The sequence below is a fragment of the Pinus tabuliformis genome, chromosome 9 (genome assembly GCF_031772625.1).
Source record: "Pinus tabuliformis cultivar Carrire ecotype Pingquan chromosome 9, CPIR1, whole genome shotgun sequence".
Classification (NCBI taxonomy): Eukaryota; Viridiplantae; Streptophyta; class Pinopsida; order Pinales; family Pinaceae; genus Pinus; species Pinus tabuliformis.
Window position 1 is genome coordinate 1,974,593,792 of NC_142307.1, and position 13,385 is coordinate 1,974,607,176.

Sequence of the window (13,385 nt, forward strand, 5' to 3'; positions counted from 1 at the left end):
CTAGAAGATCTCCTCATCTGAACTGCGTTGTAGGTTCATCTGCACCTCCTCTGGAAGCCGTAACTTTTGGTGCTGGAATCAAGCTGATCCGACGATCGGTTTGTGAGATATCGTCTGCCCTAGTTTCATGATGAAGCTGCTAATGTCGATGCTGATGATCTAGGGTTTTCTACTGCTGATATGAATCAGATTTATTGTATTATTTCTCTCTGTTGAATTATTGAAGATAAAAGAAGATTTGATCAAAGGGTTTCCCCACACATTGTGGGGTTTGTCCCTGGCTAGCCGCCACATCTTGTGTCTCTTGTCTTGGCTTGTTTTCTGTCGATTGTTTAATGTTCTTTTTGCACTTTACTTTATGTACATGTGATTGCTAATCTGTGGAATATGATAAGGAAAAGAAGTAAACTGTTATAAGCATAGAACATACCATAACTTAACATGGTATCAGAGCTGAGGTGAAGACAAAGCCCGAGCAAGAGCAAGAGCAATCACCGAAGAGAAGATTGGCAAGGCTATCCTAATAGAACGATGGGGTCCTTAACACTCTTTCCTGCCGAAGACAAGCGCCGTGAGAAAGCTGACTATCACAGATGGAAGATGCCTATCGATCTAACCCTTGAGGATCAAGGAGTGTTGGATCATGTGAGAGGCAATATTGTTGAGCTTTCATCAAATGCACCTCCTGCTGCCAAGAACAAATGGAAGAACGGAGAAATTAAAGCGAAGAAGATCATCCGGGACTCTATCGACAAGCGCTTGGTGGCCGACATCTCTGAACTAGACACCTCCAAGGAAATCTACGATAGAATGGTGAGTTTATTTAAAGTTAATGATGCAAATCAAGTTTTGTTTCTTAGAAATAAGCTGAGGGAAATCAAGAAGGGTAAAGATAAGAGTATGCAAGCATACTTCTTAAGAATCACCGAGATCAAGAACAATCTCCTATCTATTGGGGAAACTATTACTGACAGGGAAATGGCACTCACAACTCTTGGAGGATTACCATCCGAATGGTACGTGTTCAGGACTACTCTTCTGAACAATAATGTAATTCCTGGTTTCGAGGAATTAATGGCTAGATGCATTCAAGAAGAAACAAGGGTAGAAGAGAAAGAAATGCCCATGCCTAAAGGTCCTCCTACTGCCTTTTCTTCTCATGCTAAGAAAATAAATAATTTTGGGACTAAATCAAAAGGAAAGGTTGGACCTAAGGGTGAAAGAAAAGGACGATGTTACATTTGCAATAAAGTAGGTCACTATGCAAGGAAATGTCCTTATAGAAAGGACTCTCACCGTGACGATGATCAAAATCCCTCTCATGGTAATCGAAGGAATGGAAAATTCAATAGCAAAGGTAAAAGGAACGCTGGAAATCAAGGAAGAGGGCAACCATTCAAGAAGGCTAGAAATTCCAGGTATGAATCTAACACTGTTGACAATAAGCAAGCTAAATATTATCTACTAGCTGCTCTATCTACCTCTACTCCTTCGGACTCAATGGGAATTTGGCTCATTGATAGTGGTGCCTCAAGACACTTCACTGGTTAAAAAGAAGTACTCCATAATCTAGTAGAGAAAGAAACTATCCTGGAAATTGTCCTTGGAGATGACATGAAATACCCCATAAAAGGTGTAGGCAATGTTTCTCTCAAATTGAATCAAGGTAATACAATTCACTTACAAGATGTATTATATGTACCTGATCTCAAAAAGAACCTGGTATCCATCTCGGCAATGGAAGACAAAGGCTACAAGGTAACCTTCAGCGATGGCAAGGTACGTATATGGAAAAATAATGTTAAAGATGCTTTCACTCTTGGGTTTCGAGTTGATTCTTTATATCGGGTCGGTGGAAGTCTGCTAGGTGTCACGTCTTGTGACACAACTCTTCAGTTTGAACTTTGGCATCGGAGGTTTGCCCACCTTCATTACAAAGCTCTACCCAATGTAAGACAGAGGGTAACAGGGATGCCCAAATTCCAAGTAGAGAAAGAAGGTGTATGTCCGAGATGTGCCAAAGGAAAGCTCAAAAGGGAACCATTCCCTTCAAGTCAAAGCAAGACCTCCGATATATTACAACTAGTTCACTTAGGCATATCTGAGGCTAGCATTAAGAGGGAGACTACTACGCTACATACTCCTGAGCAGAATGGTGTGGCGGAAAGGAAGAATCGTACGATTGTGGAAGTTGTCTCTATGGATAGATGATGCCTGATGTGGAGGAACCCATGGATCTTATTTATCCACCTGATCCTCCCTCTTCTAGGAAGAGGCCTTCATGGCTTAGGGGGATACTTGATGATGCTGAAGGACATGCTACACCCCGAGGAACCTTTCGTGAAAGTAAGAAACCTAATAGGTATCAGGGATACCTGACCATCATGAGCACGATCATACAAAATGAGCCTTCATCATTCTCAGATGTCGTCAAGCATCAAGTATGGAAGGATGCTATGACTGAAGAATATGAGTCTATTATGAAGAATGATGTCTGGGAAGTAGTTCCCAGACCCCAGGACAAGACAGTTGTTACTTCCAAATGGCTACTTCCCAGACCCCAGGACAAGACAGTTGTTACTTCCAAATGGCTTTACAAGATAAAGCATGCAGCAGATGGAAGTACGGAAAAGTATAAGGCTCGTTTTGTTGCTCGTGGTTTCTCCCAGAAGGAAGGTATAGACTATGATGTGATATTTGCACCTGTTGCCAAATATACGACCATCTGCTCGATTATAACCCTTGCGGCTTCACAAGGATGGAACCTATATCAGATGGATGTCAAGACCACGTTCTTGCATGGTTCGATCAAAGAAGAGGTCTACGTGGAGCAACCTGAAGGATTTGAGATTTATGATCGAAAATCTCATGTATGCAGGTTGAAGAAGGCTCTCTATGGGCTGAAGCAAGCACCCCGACCATGGTATGAGAGGATCGATAGCTACTTGATGAAGCTGGGATTCACTAGCAGCGAAGCCGATCCTAACCTTTACTTTAAGGTTGAAGATGACAAGCCTCTCATACTGGTGCTGTATGTGGATGACCTCTTTCTAACAGGTGCGGACCCTCTCATTCACAAATGTAAGAGGGAGTTGGCTTCAAAATTTGAAATGGAGGACCAAGGACTTCAAGTGTGGCAGAAGCCAAGGGAAATTTTCCTATCTCAAGGAAAATATGTGATAAAGATATTGGAAAGATTCGGTATGATGGACTGCAAGCCTGTGACTACCTCGAGGATCTTAACTTTTAGAAGTTATATGGTAGTGATGTCGGACCAGATTTGGGAAAAGTCTCTGAGTTTCATAAACTCATTCGCATTGATGTTCTTGGTGAACCTCCGTCTGAACATATGTTTTGCAGTTAGCATTGTGAGCTCATATTTGGTTGAGCCTCACTGGATTCATGCCAAGAATCTTCTGAGATATCTTCATGGCACAATTACTAATGGGTTAAGATACACTACTGGAGATGTGAGACTACTTGGATATACTGATGCTAATTGGGCAGGCAGTGTGGTGGACCGTAAGAGCACTTCTGGGTGTTGTTTCTCCTTGGGATCTGCTTCGATATCCTGGATGAGCAGGACGCAGAAGTCGGTGGCCTTGAGCACAGCCGAAGCAGAGTATATTGCTGCCAGCATGGCCTCCTGTGAGGCAATTTGGTAGCGAAAGCTCTTCAGTGAGCTATTTGGATTTACATTGGATACCACTGTGATTCTCTGTAACAACCAGAGGTGGGATTCGATTATTAAGGAATCATGTATTCGTCGATTGCTCCAGCAGATAGACATCATCTAGGATATGGTAAGTCGATGAGCAAGGAGGCTCCATCGCATTACGATGATGTACAGGTCGATACACCTTGTCAAAGCCCCGAGGAATGATCTAATCTGTGATTTTCCCAAACGACTTGGAGTCGTCAAGAAACCCTTGTACAAGGGTCCTGCATGTTGCATACATTGAGCGCTGGGAGCTCTGAGGGCTTGTGGTTCTTACTGGAGCAAAATACGACCACAAGGTGACTCACCCTCCCCTGGTGGTGCGCACTGGAACAAAATGATTCGCTCTCTTTTGGGACAAGATGATTCGCTCTCTTGTGGAACAAGATGATTCGCTCTCGTGTAGCAGGATGATTAGTTCTCCTGTGAGGCCTGGATTGATGTGTTCTCCATGGCGATTGTAGCAGGATTGATGTGTTCTCCATGGCGATTGTAGCAGGATTGATGTGTTCTCCTATGAGGATAGGATTGATTAGTTCTCCTGTCGAGGCATCGTACCCATGCAGTATGGGACTCATGGAAAGTACCTCTCATCTAATCAATGAGCAGGGAAATGAAGTTAGGGACCATAGTAGTACCGATGGACACATCGTTGTATCTACCGTACTCCCTATGCTAGGATGACCTCCATTGATCTGGGATCAATGATACTGGTCTGGGACCAATGGTAGGAGTTGTACCATACTATGACACTGACTTCGGGTCGGTTGAGACTGGTCTGGGACCAGTGGTACATACTCTGAGACTGACTTCGTGTCAGTGCAGTACTGGTATGGGACCAGTGAGAGTGGTACATACTATGACGCTGACTTCGGGTCGGTTGAGACTGGTCTGGGACCAGTGGTACACTCTCTAAGACTACGATACTGGTCTGGGACCAGTGGTACACTCTCTGAGACTGCGATACTAGTCTGGGACCAGTGGTAGGAATGGTACTTACTGTGAAGCTGACTTCGAGTCGGTTGAGACTGGTCTGGGACCAGTGGTATGCACTCTGAGACTGACTTTGAGTCAGTGGAGGATGATATTGGTCTGGGACCAGTGGAGTTGTACTCACTATGACACTGACTTTGGGTTGGTTGAGACTGGTCTGGGACCAGTGATACATACTTTGAGATTGACTTTGAGTCAGTATGATACATCCTCAATCATTTCTTCTTCTTCATAATTCGGACAAAAGCAAAGCAAAATAGAACAAAGCAGAGCAGCGCATAACAGAGCAGAGCTGTACAGATCAGTACAGGGCAGAACAAGACAAAGCAGAACAGGCAGAATAGAGCAGAGCAGGGCAAGGGTCAGGTTGTACAGGGCAGTGCATTTGATGGATGAATAGTAACGACCGATAGACAGATTGCAGATGAAGTTCTCCCTAGTTGAGAGGGAGTGTTAAAATTGGCAACTAGGGAAAAACTTCATGTGGGTCATCTTATTCATCGCTGATAATATTTTTATTAGATTCCTCTCGTCGAGAGGTGTAGGATTGATATAAAGATCATCCGATTCTGATAAGTATTCATGGAGATATGAATTTATTTTGATTATGGAATTATTATCAAGCCGACCTACAACTCATGTAGGCTCAAAAGCCCAACAGTCGCATCTATTCAAACACCAACGTTGTGTATAAATACAGAAGGACTTTCCCCATTTGGACTCACTCGTCTTATCACATCTCTCTCTCTCTCTACTGCGCAGAAAAGAGTCTCTTCTCTACTGCGCAGAAAAGGATCTCTCCCTCACACATGTGAAGCTGGAAGCTGCTAAAACTGAAGCTGCAACTGCAGAAGTAAAGATTGACCTGCGTGGACTAGAAGATTTCCTCATCTGAACTGCGCTATAGGTTCATCTGAACCTCCTCTAAAAGCCGAAACTTTTGTTGGTGGAATCAAATCAATCTGACGAACGGTTTGCAAGATATCGACTGCCCTAGTTTGAAGCCGAAAGCTGCGAAACTGAAGTTGCAACTACAAAAGTAAAGTTTGACCTACGTGGACTAGAAGATCTCCTCATCTGAACTGCGTTGTAGCTTCATCTGAACCTCCTCTGGAAGCCGTAACTTTTGGTGCTGGAATCAAGCTGATCCGACGATCGGTTTGTGAGATATTGTCTACCCTAGTTTGATGATGAAGCTGCTAATGTCGATGCTGCTGATCTAGGGTTTGCTACTGCTGATATGAATCAGATTTATTGTATTGTTTCTCTCTGTTGAATTATTGAAGATAAAAGAAGATTTGATCAAAGGGTTTCCCCACACATTGTGGGGTTTGTCCCTGGCTAGCCGCCACATCTTGTGTCTCTTGTCTTGGCTTGTTTTCTGTCGATTGTTTAATGTTCTTTCTGCACTTTACTTTATGTACATGTGATTGCTAATCTGTGGAATATGATAAGGAAAAGAAGTAAACTGTTATAAACATAGAACATACCATAACTTAACAAGGCAATGTTATGTGAATTAATTAATTCATGTAAAAATAGTTAAATAGGCAAAAGGGCATGATACCAAGAGGCACCCAAGGCAACATAAAGCCAGGGGCCTCCCACAAATTGTAAATCATCCGATATCAATTCATTATTAATAAAACACACATCTTTATGCCAATCGATGGTTTGTATCTTCCATTGAGGAGTTCAGAATCTAGTTTGGTGGATCTTACTTGCTACAGACAATTGATTGGGTCCTTGATGTATCTAGTAAATACTAGACTAGACATCTGTTTTGCAGTAAATGTCATAAGCCAGTTTCAAATGGAGCCAAAACATGATCATTGGGTTGCAATCAAGCATATCCTAAGGTATTTATGTGGAACTATATATCACTGTCTCCAGCACATGGGTAATGAAGTCCAACTCGCGGGATACACACATTCAAATTGGGGTGGTAGTGAGACAGACCAAAAATCACAACAGGTGAATGCTTCAACCTAGGATCTTCCATGGTCTCGTGGATGAGCAGAAAACAGGATACGGTTGCTCTTAGTACTGAATCTGAATATGTTGCTGCAAGCGAGGTCTGTGAGGAAGCAGTTTGGCTCAAGAAATTACTATCAGACTTGTTTGAAGGACTGCTTAGCCCTACATTGATACATTGTGATAATCAGAGTTGCATAAGATTGACAGAAGACCCAGTGTTTCACGCGAAGATGAAGTATATAAACAAACAAGTACCGCTACATCAAAAGCTTGTTATGAGATGGGGTCATGGAGATGCACTATCTACCTACAGATGTACAGGTAGCAGACATACTGACTAAAGCATTACCAAACAAGAAGCTTGAGTACCTGAGAGGTAAGCTTGGTTTGGTGGATATCTCTTCCTTGATTGAGAGGGAGTGATATCAGATAGTTCTTGTCTTTATGGGTCAAGCACTAGACTAGGACTAACAGTTGTAAGTCTTAGTGAAGGCCACAAAGAAAGAATGGAGTCCAAAGGATTGGATAAGCATCTAGATTGGAACTTCTCATGGGTGGTAGATATCCAGGGAAAGAAGTTAATGACCGATGCTCTTTGAGGATGAGGTAGGGCATCCAAGATAAGAGTAGTCAAAGAGGATCGATATTTTTTGAGTGTCCGGGTTTGGGAATCCAAGATAAGATTAGTCCTTAAAGGACATACTTTGTAGACATCTAGATGGGGTATGTGCCTTGAGAGGTTGTGTAGCAGCTCATGTAAAGCCTCCCAGCATAATGCTCATAATTAAGATGAGCTTGTCCAGTTAAGGCCTTTTAAGGTCCTATAAATATAGTAGTCCAATATGGTTATTTAGCCATTTATCCCACAAGGATATTGTAAAAAATATTTTTCATTTTAAATTGTTTAGTCTATAAAAAGAAAAATAGAAAAGAGAGAAAACTAGAAAGGAAAGAAAAATAAAAAAGAAAAGAAAAAGAGGGAAAAAAGAAATATAAAAAGAATAAATAAAAGAAATAAAACATCTAAGAGCGCGCTAGTTCAAATGCCACCAAATGAAATGTTTTATTAAAGTTTGTTTTAAATATTCGGAATAAAGCTAACTCGACGTGTCGTCGTTTTGTATAAAATAATTGCACCTTTTTTAGGTTACGATCATCCCCACCTAGATCAATGGTGGGGGATGATGTACGGACCCCCCCCCCCGGAGCTTTCGGGACTTAACGAGGGGGGTGAAGTGGTGTCCAAATACACCACCACAGCTACGTGTCCACTTCACATACTTTTCAGGGGATCCCTTCTTGATACCGTCTACCACTCCTACCCCCCCCTGAAAACCACTATCCCACGCTCCCTTCCGCTCGTTCACTCCCCCGTTATTCGCTCACGCCATTTGTCACCTATCCCGCCATCCATCTCACCTACCCTCCAAGTCATCTGACCGTTATCTTTCAAATCACCTGCCAACAGTCAAATAAACTTTGGACAATTAATTTCTCTTGCCAACGTATGAATTCCTCATTACTACCATGCTTCAGAAATAGTAATAAGTCTGTTACAACACACTCAAATCCCGTTATAAAATCTCCCATTAACCTGCAAATTTCCCTTTCGATAGTCAATTGAATTATGTAGTTTTAGCTTGAAGTATTTTGAAGTTTACCAGCGCCCTTTGTGAGTCGTTTCCTTCCACAATTTTCAGTCAAACAACAATCTGGTAACGTTGTTTCATCAATTCTCCTTTGAAATTAAAAATGTCGTCTTACAAAGGAAAAGAAAAGATGCCAGAGGAGAATCCCATGATACCCCCTGTCCCTGATTTAGATAGGACTCCCTTGATTGATACCCAATACAAGATAGCTGAAACCCAGTGCAAATTTGATCTGTATGAGCTCCATAATTGGGCAAAACAAAAATATTTAGACTAGAGTGATGATTTAAGTATCTGGGAATCATTTCTCCCCCAATTTACCTTTCCTCAAACTCACATTTTCCCTAAATTCACTACCTGGTGTCATCTCAGGTACCTCCCTAGCCAAAAAGCAGTAATTGCTCAGAACAATGAAGTTCTATTTTCAATTACCCCAAAAAGCATATGTCAAGCCCTTTAGATAAATCCCTAGGCCTATTTACATCCATTTTCTACTGATGCACTTATGGAGTTATACAAGCAGCTTACCTTCCCCCAGCGAGCCCACATTTTCGAATGTTTTCTACCTGAGAATTCCGAATTGCCGAGAACAAATCCCCCATACTCTGCTTCTATCTTCCCAAAGATGTAAGATGAGGTAGTATTAGGGTTTTTATTAGTATTTTCAATTGGTTAGAAGCCTTCAGTTCTTTTCAATTATAGTCAATTTTTATCAGATGTCATACATGAGCAGTTTCTTAAGTTTAAAGTTGAAGGTGTGTTCAAACACCAATCAATTTTAGTATATCTCATGCTATTTTACCAGGCAGACAGGTTCAAGTTCCAATTACAGAAGATGGATGATCAGGGTACCCCATTATCAATCATTCATTAGACTTCCTTAGTTAGAAGAACTCAGAGGATTATTCATTCACCGATTTCGTGGATAAGTTTTTACAAACATCCTTGTGTCTACTTAGTAGTGATGCTATACCAAGGATTTCACCAGAGATCAAGAAGGTTTTGCATCTATCAAAGCAGTCAAAAGTTGGAGACTGGTATTTATACCAGAATTATATAGAAATTAGAATCTATGGGTGTGAGCTTCCTCCCTATTGATTACTAGTGTTTGCGCCAGTGAGAATCTTTGCCCTTGAATATGCTAGACAAATGTTAAATATGGATGAATTGCACTTTGCGTCAAATAAAAAGAAAGCACAATTTAAATTGATGGCAAATGTTCGGCTATATATTGTAAATAACAGAGCAACGGCAAAGAAAGTGGAGTAAATATTAAAACGGATGAAATTTAAACCAAGCTTCACTTGGTCTTATGATCCATTAGAGATAATTTCAAAGTTAAGAGTTGAACAAAAGTCTACTCCATATGCACATACACCTAGGCCAGAGATAGAGCAGTATGCTAACCAGGAGTAGTGGATAGAGAACACATTACAAGAAGCTGAAGAGCAGATAGTAAATCTTTGCAAACTCCTATTCCAAAAGACAATGAAGTCGAGAGAAAGTATGTCCCCTACAAATTCAGAAAATCAGGCTGCAGACTTCTGTGTCTTCAAGAGGAGGAAGAAGGATCCAAAAACCACTACTAAGATTGATCCTCAAGTAATAAATATTCAAGAAGAATCCTCAGAAGAAAAGGATTCACAGGAGCAAAGTACAATGGTTTTGATAAGTACTCCTACCACTTCTTTTCCATATATAGAGGAGACAACTCAGTCTCCTATCTCTTCTACATCTCAAACTCCAGCACAACAGAGAATTTTTGCAAGATACATGGAAATCAAGTTGAAGAATGAAGCTTTGAAGGCTTCAACATATTTAGAGTTTTGGAAGCAAACTGCCACCACCCAAAACAGATTGACTCAGAAAAGGGGCAGTTCCAAACGGCCTTTTTAGAACCTACAAGACCAGCTCCCAAAAGTGCAGAAGATTACAAGGCTTCCATATTTTATGTTGATACCAAGAAGTTCCATGCAATCGATCAAATCGATTTGCATAAGCAAGCAGGTGAAATGATCTACTCAACACTGACCAGTTCAGCCATGGCTGCCTCCAAGTTGCAGACCTCTTTGAATAATGTGCACTCACAGTTAAAGATTGAAAGAATGTCTTCTCTGGCCAAAGACACCATAATTAAAACTTTAGAAGATTTAATTATCAAACTAGGATATGATCCTAGTGATGTCAAGGCAGCCGAGGAGATTATTAAAAACAAAAATGCAGATATTCAAGCCCTCGGGAAACAACTTAAGCTTCCAACAACAGAGCACCCTCAGGCCAAAGAAGTAACCAATCTGGAGATGGAAAAAGAAAAATTGTTCAAAATAGTAGTTGAACAGAATGTTCAAATCCAGAAAATGGAACAAGACATGGAAGCACTATTGAAGGAAAAGGAACAACTAGAAGTAGCAGGTACATCAACACAACAGGAAACACAACAAACAGCATAGGCGTCAACTTCAGATTCTTTTGAGAAGCTAGTCCAAGCTTTAGGAGAATTATCATTAACAAATAAGGAAAAGGAAAAGTTAACAGCGGCACTCACAAAGATGGAAGAAGGCAAGATAAAAGCAAACAATGCATACCTAACAGAGGCACTAGGCAGTCGGTGGCAGCAATGGCAGTCAACGGAAGACTCTTGGCAGCAGCAAGGAGCAATCGCGGTGGCCGCACTCGGAGTCGGGCCTCTGCAGTCTCGAATCTCGACAGTAACAATCTCGAATGATGAATCTTGGTGGCAACAAAGAGTAATGCCATAGGCGCTAGAAGCAATGAGCAATCGCAAACTAGCAGTTGACGGCAGCAATCATACAATGAGCAATGAGCAATGGCACTGGGCAGTCAGCAGCAGCAATGGCAGTCAGCAGAAGACTCTCAGCCGCAGCAATAAGAAATGGCAGTTGGTGGCTCGGGGGTGGAAAAGTTAAAACATAATGTCATAACCATAAAAAATAAAAAATAAAAAAATGGACCTAAAGTTATTAATCCCATTCCCGGCAGCTCAAGGATCTGAACAATTAATCCCGTTCCCAGCAGCCAAAGCAAGGAATCATGAAACATATTCCATTTTTCCTGGATCCATTTCCAAAAAAAGGAATACATATCCACTTTTTTCCGAAACGGATCGGTTTCCCAAAAAACATCTCTGAAACGTTTCAAAGTTTTGACTAGCCGTTTCCGGAAATATGAAATGTATTTAGGCCGTTTCAAAGCAGTTTCATACCCGTTCCAGGATCTGAAACATTGAACAGCGTACCTGGGAGGCTAGGGAAGTGTTTCTGCTAACTTAGCTTATAACAATCATTTCTCAAAAAATGTAAGAGAAAACTACAAGATAACTAAAAAGAACCCAAAATCATTAGACATAATGATAAAAACCCAAGATGCAGAACAAAAGAACCAGGACTAACAAATAATGTCAAGAGGTGAAAATTTAAAGTTAATATAATTACAAGAAGTCATGCTCACCAGCCTCCATGAACTATCTGGGTCACAAGAGAAATTTACTGTGATATCACCGCGCACATTACCAGTCCTCGAGGGTTTGTTACCACCAAGAAAGACGGAAACATTTACAGAATATATCTGAATCAAGGAACTTTTATAAGCCAAAGAAGAAGCAATGAATGGAAAAAACTTTCAAAACCCCAAATCAAAAATAACCTGAAAAGTTATACCTGTCCATGCTTGAAACGAAGCACCTGCATGATTCTCGTCTCCAACAACTTGCTCAGAAACCCAACAAAATGAATTTCCTCCATCTTCCACAAAGAAGAAGAAAATAGCATTCAGTTTACTACACGAGACACTTGACACATACATATAGATGTTCAGGCCAGTATGTTTTTTTCTATTTCTACTATTTTACCTTCCGAGTGTTAAAATTTAAAAGAAGAGGAGCTGCAATTAGGACATACCACATGTGGACCCTTGAGGTCAACGGGAAAGGTAATCTGAACAGAACATTGTGCTTCTACCATCTGACTGCGTACAACTTCTCTGAAAACCACAAAGCTTACTCTTTTAGCTTCAGACAATATTTGCATCAACTAGGATATGTATGGCTTCAATGCACAAACATTTAGCAACTATGAGAAATGCAATTACTATGAAATAAAAATATATTCGTAATATTATTGTATGGTAGGCAGAGAGGATTATAATATTTGTATTAGAAAAATGGAAGAATAGAACTGTATTAAGAAATTTTACTTTTGTTACAAACAATCAACATCCACATCTATGCTTTCTAAAAAGTTGAAAAAAACTGTCAAACTCAAATCACGAAAGGCATCTTTCCAATTTATGCACAAATACTACACATCACAAAAAATAAAGAATACCTTACAACGCTTTTGGGGAATGTAAAAGGTAATGCCTTGAGCTCATCACGGTGAAAATGCATAACTGGTTTGTCGGGATTTGGTATGCCACCCTGCAATATGCACCCAAAAAAAGTCATCAGACAATGATAATCACCATATATCAACTTTCAAGTAATATTACCCCAAACTATAAATTTATTCATTTTAAAAATTATCGATAAGCTTACCAAATATTGCAAAATCAGTGGAAGCGCTATTGCTGGCTCAATATTTCCGACAATAGCCACAGTAAAAGTAGAGGGATCCTTGAAACAGCTATCAAAGTACTGACAGGACTTTATAGGGTCCACATTTTTCAAATCCTTCGCTCTGATAGGCTGCAGAGTCAAAGAGCATGTTCTTAAGTTCATGAAACTATAGAAATGACATACCCTCAAAGCAAAAGAACAAAGGAACGAACAGTAGGCAGATTATGCATTTGAATTCCAATGATTTTTTAAAGCACTTTACCTTAAAGAAATAAGACTTCCCATAGTTAAGCTCCCGTACACGATTAGCAAATGCTGTGAATGGATCTCTTTCCTGTGCTTTTATTGCCTCTTTTGTCATTTGCATAACTAACTTAACCTCTTCATCACCCGGCATGACACTTGTCAAGAATAACTGATAAACAAGCTGTGTAGATTTTCCAGTACATCAACAAAAGTGATTTAGTCTATACAC

At 40.6% G+C, this 13,385-nt stretch overlaps 1 protein-coding gene across 3 annotated transcripts in view; it reads right to left on the bottom strand.

Annotated features, from left to right (window-relative positions):
- The window catches only part of LOC149156923 (Insulinase (Peptidase family M16) protein), a 268,172-nt gene that overhangs the window by 51,646 nt on the left and 203,141 nt on the right, over positions 1–13,385 (bottom strand). For 2 of the 3 annotated variants that reach the window (XM_089438805.1, XM_089438807.1), the window contains exons 12-17: positions 13,173–13,337; positions 12,890–13,039; positions 12,681–12,772; positions 12,255–12,336; positions 12,015–12,098; positions 11,806–11,922 (exon numbers count right to left, since the gene is read on the bottom strand). In XM_089438805.1, the coding sequence (XP_089294931.1) occupies positions 11,806–11,922; positions 12,015–12,098; positions 12,255–12,336; positions 12,681–12,772; positions 12,890–13,039; positions 13,173–13,337 (690 nt within the window). Of the gene's footprint in view, positions 1–11,789; positions 11,923–12,014; positions 12,099–12,254; positions 12,337–12,680; positions 12,773–12,889; positions 13,040–13,172; positions 13,338–13,385 lie in introns of all 3 variants that reach the window. The other variant, XM_089438806.1, reaches the window with a different exon arrangement.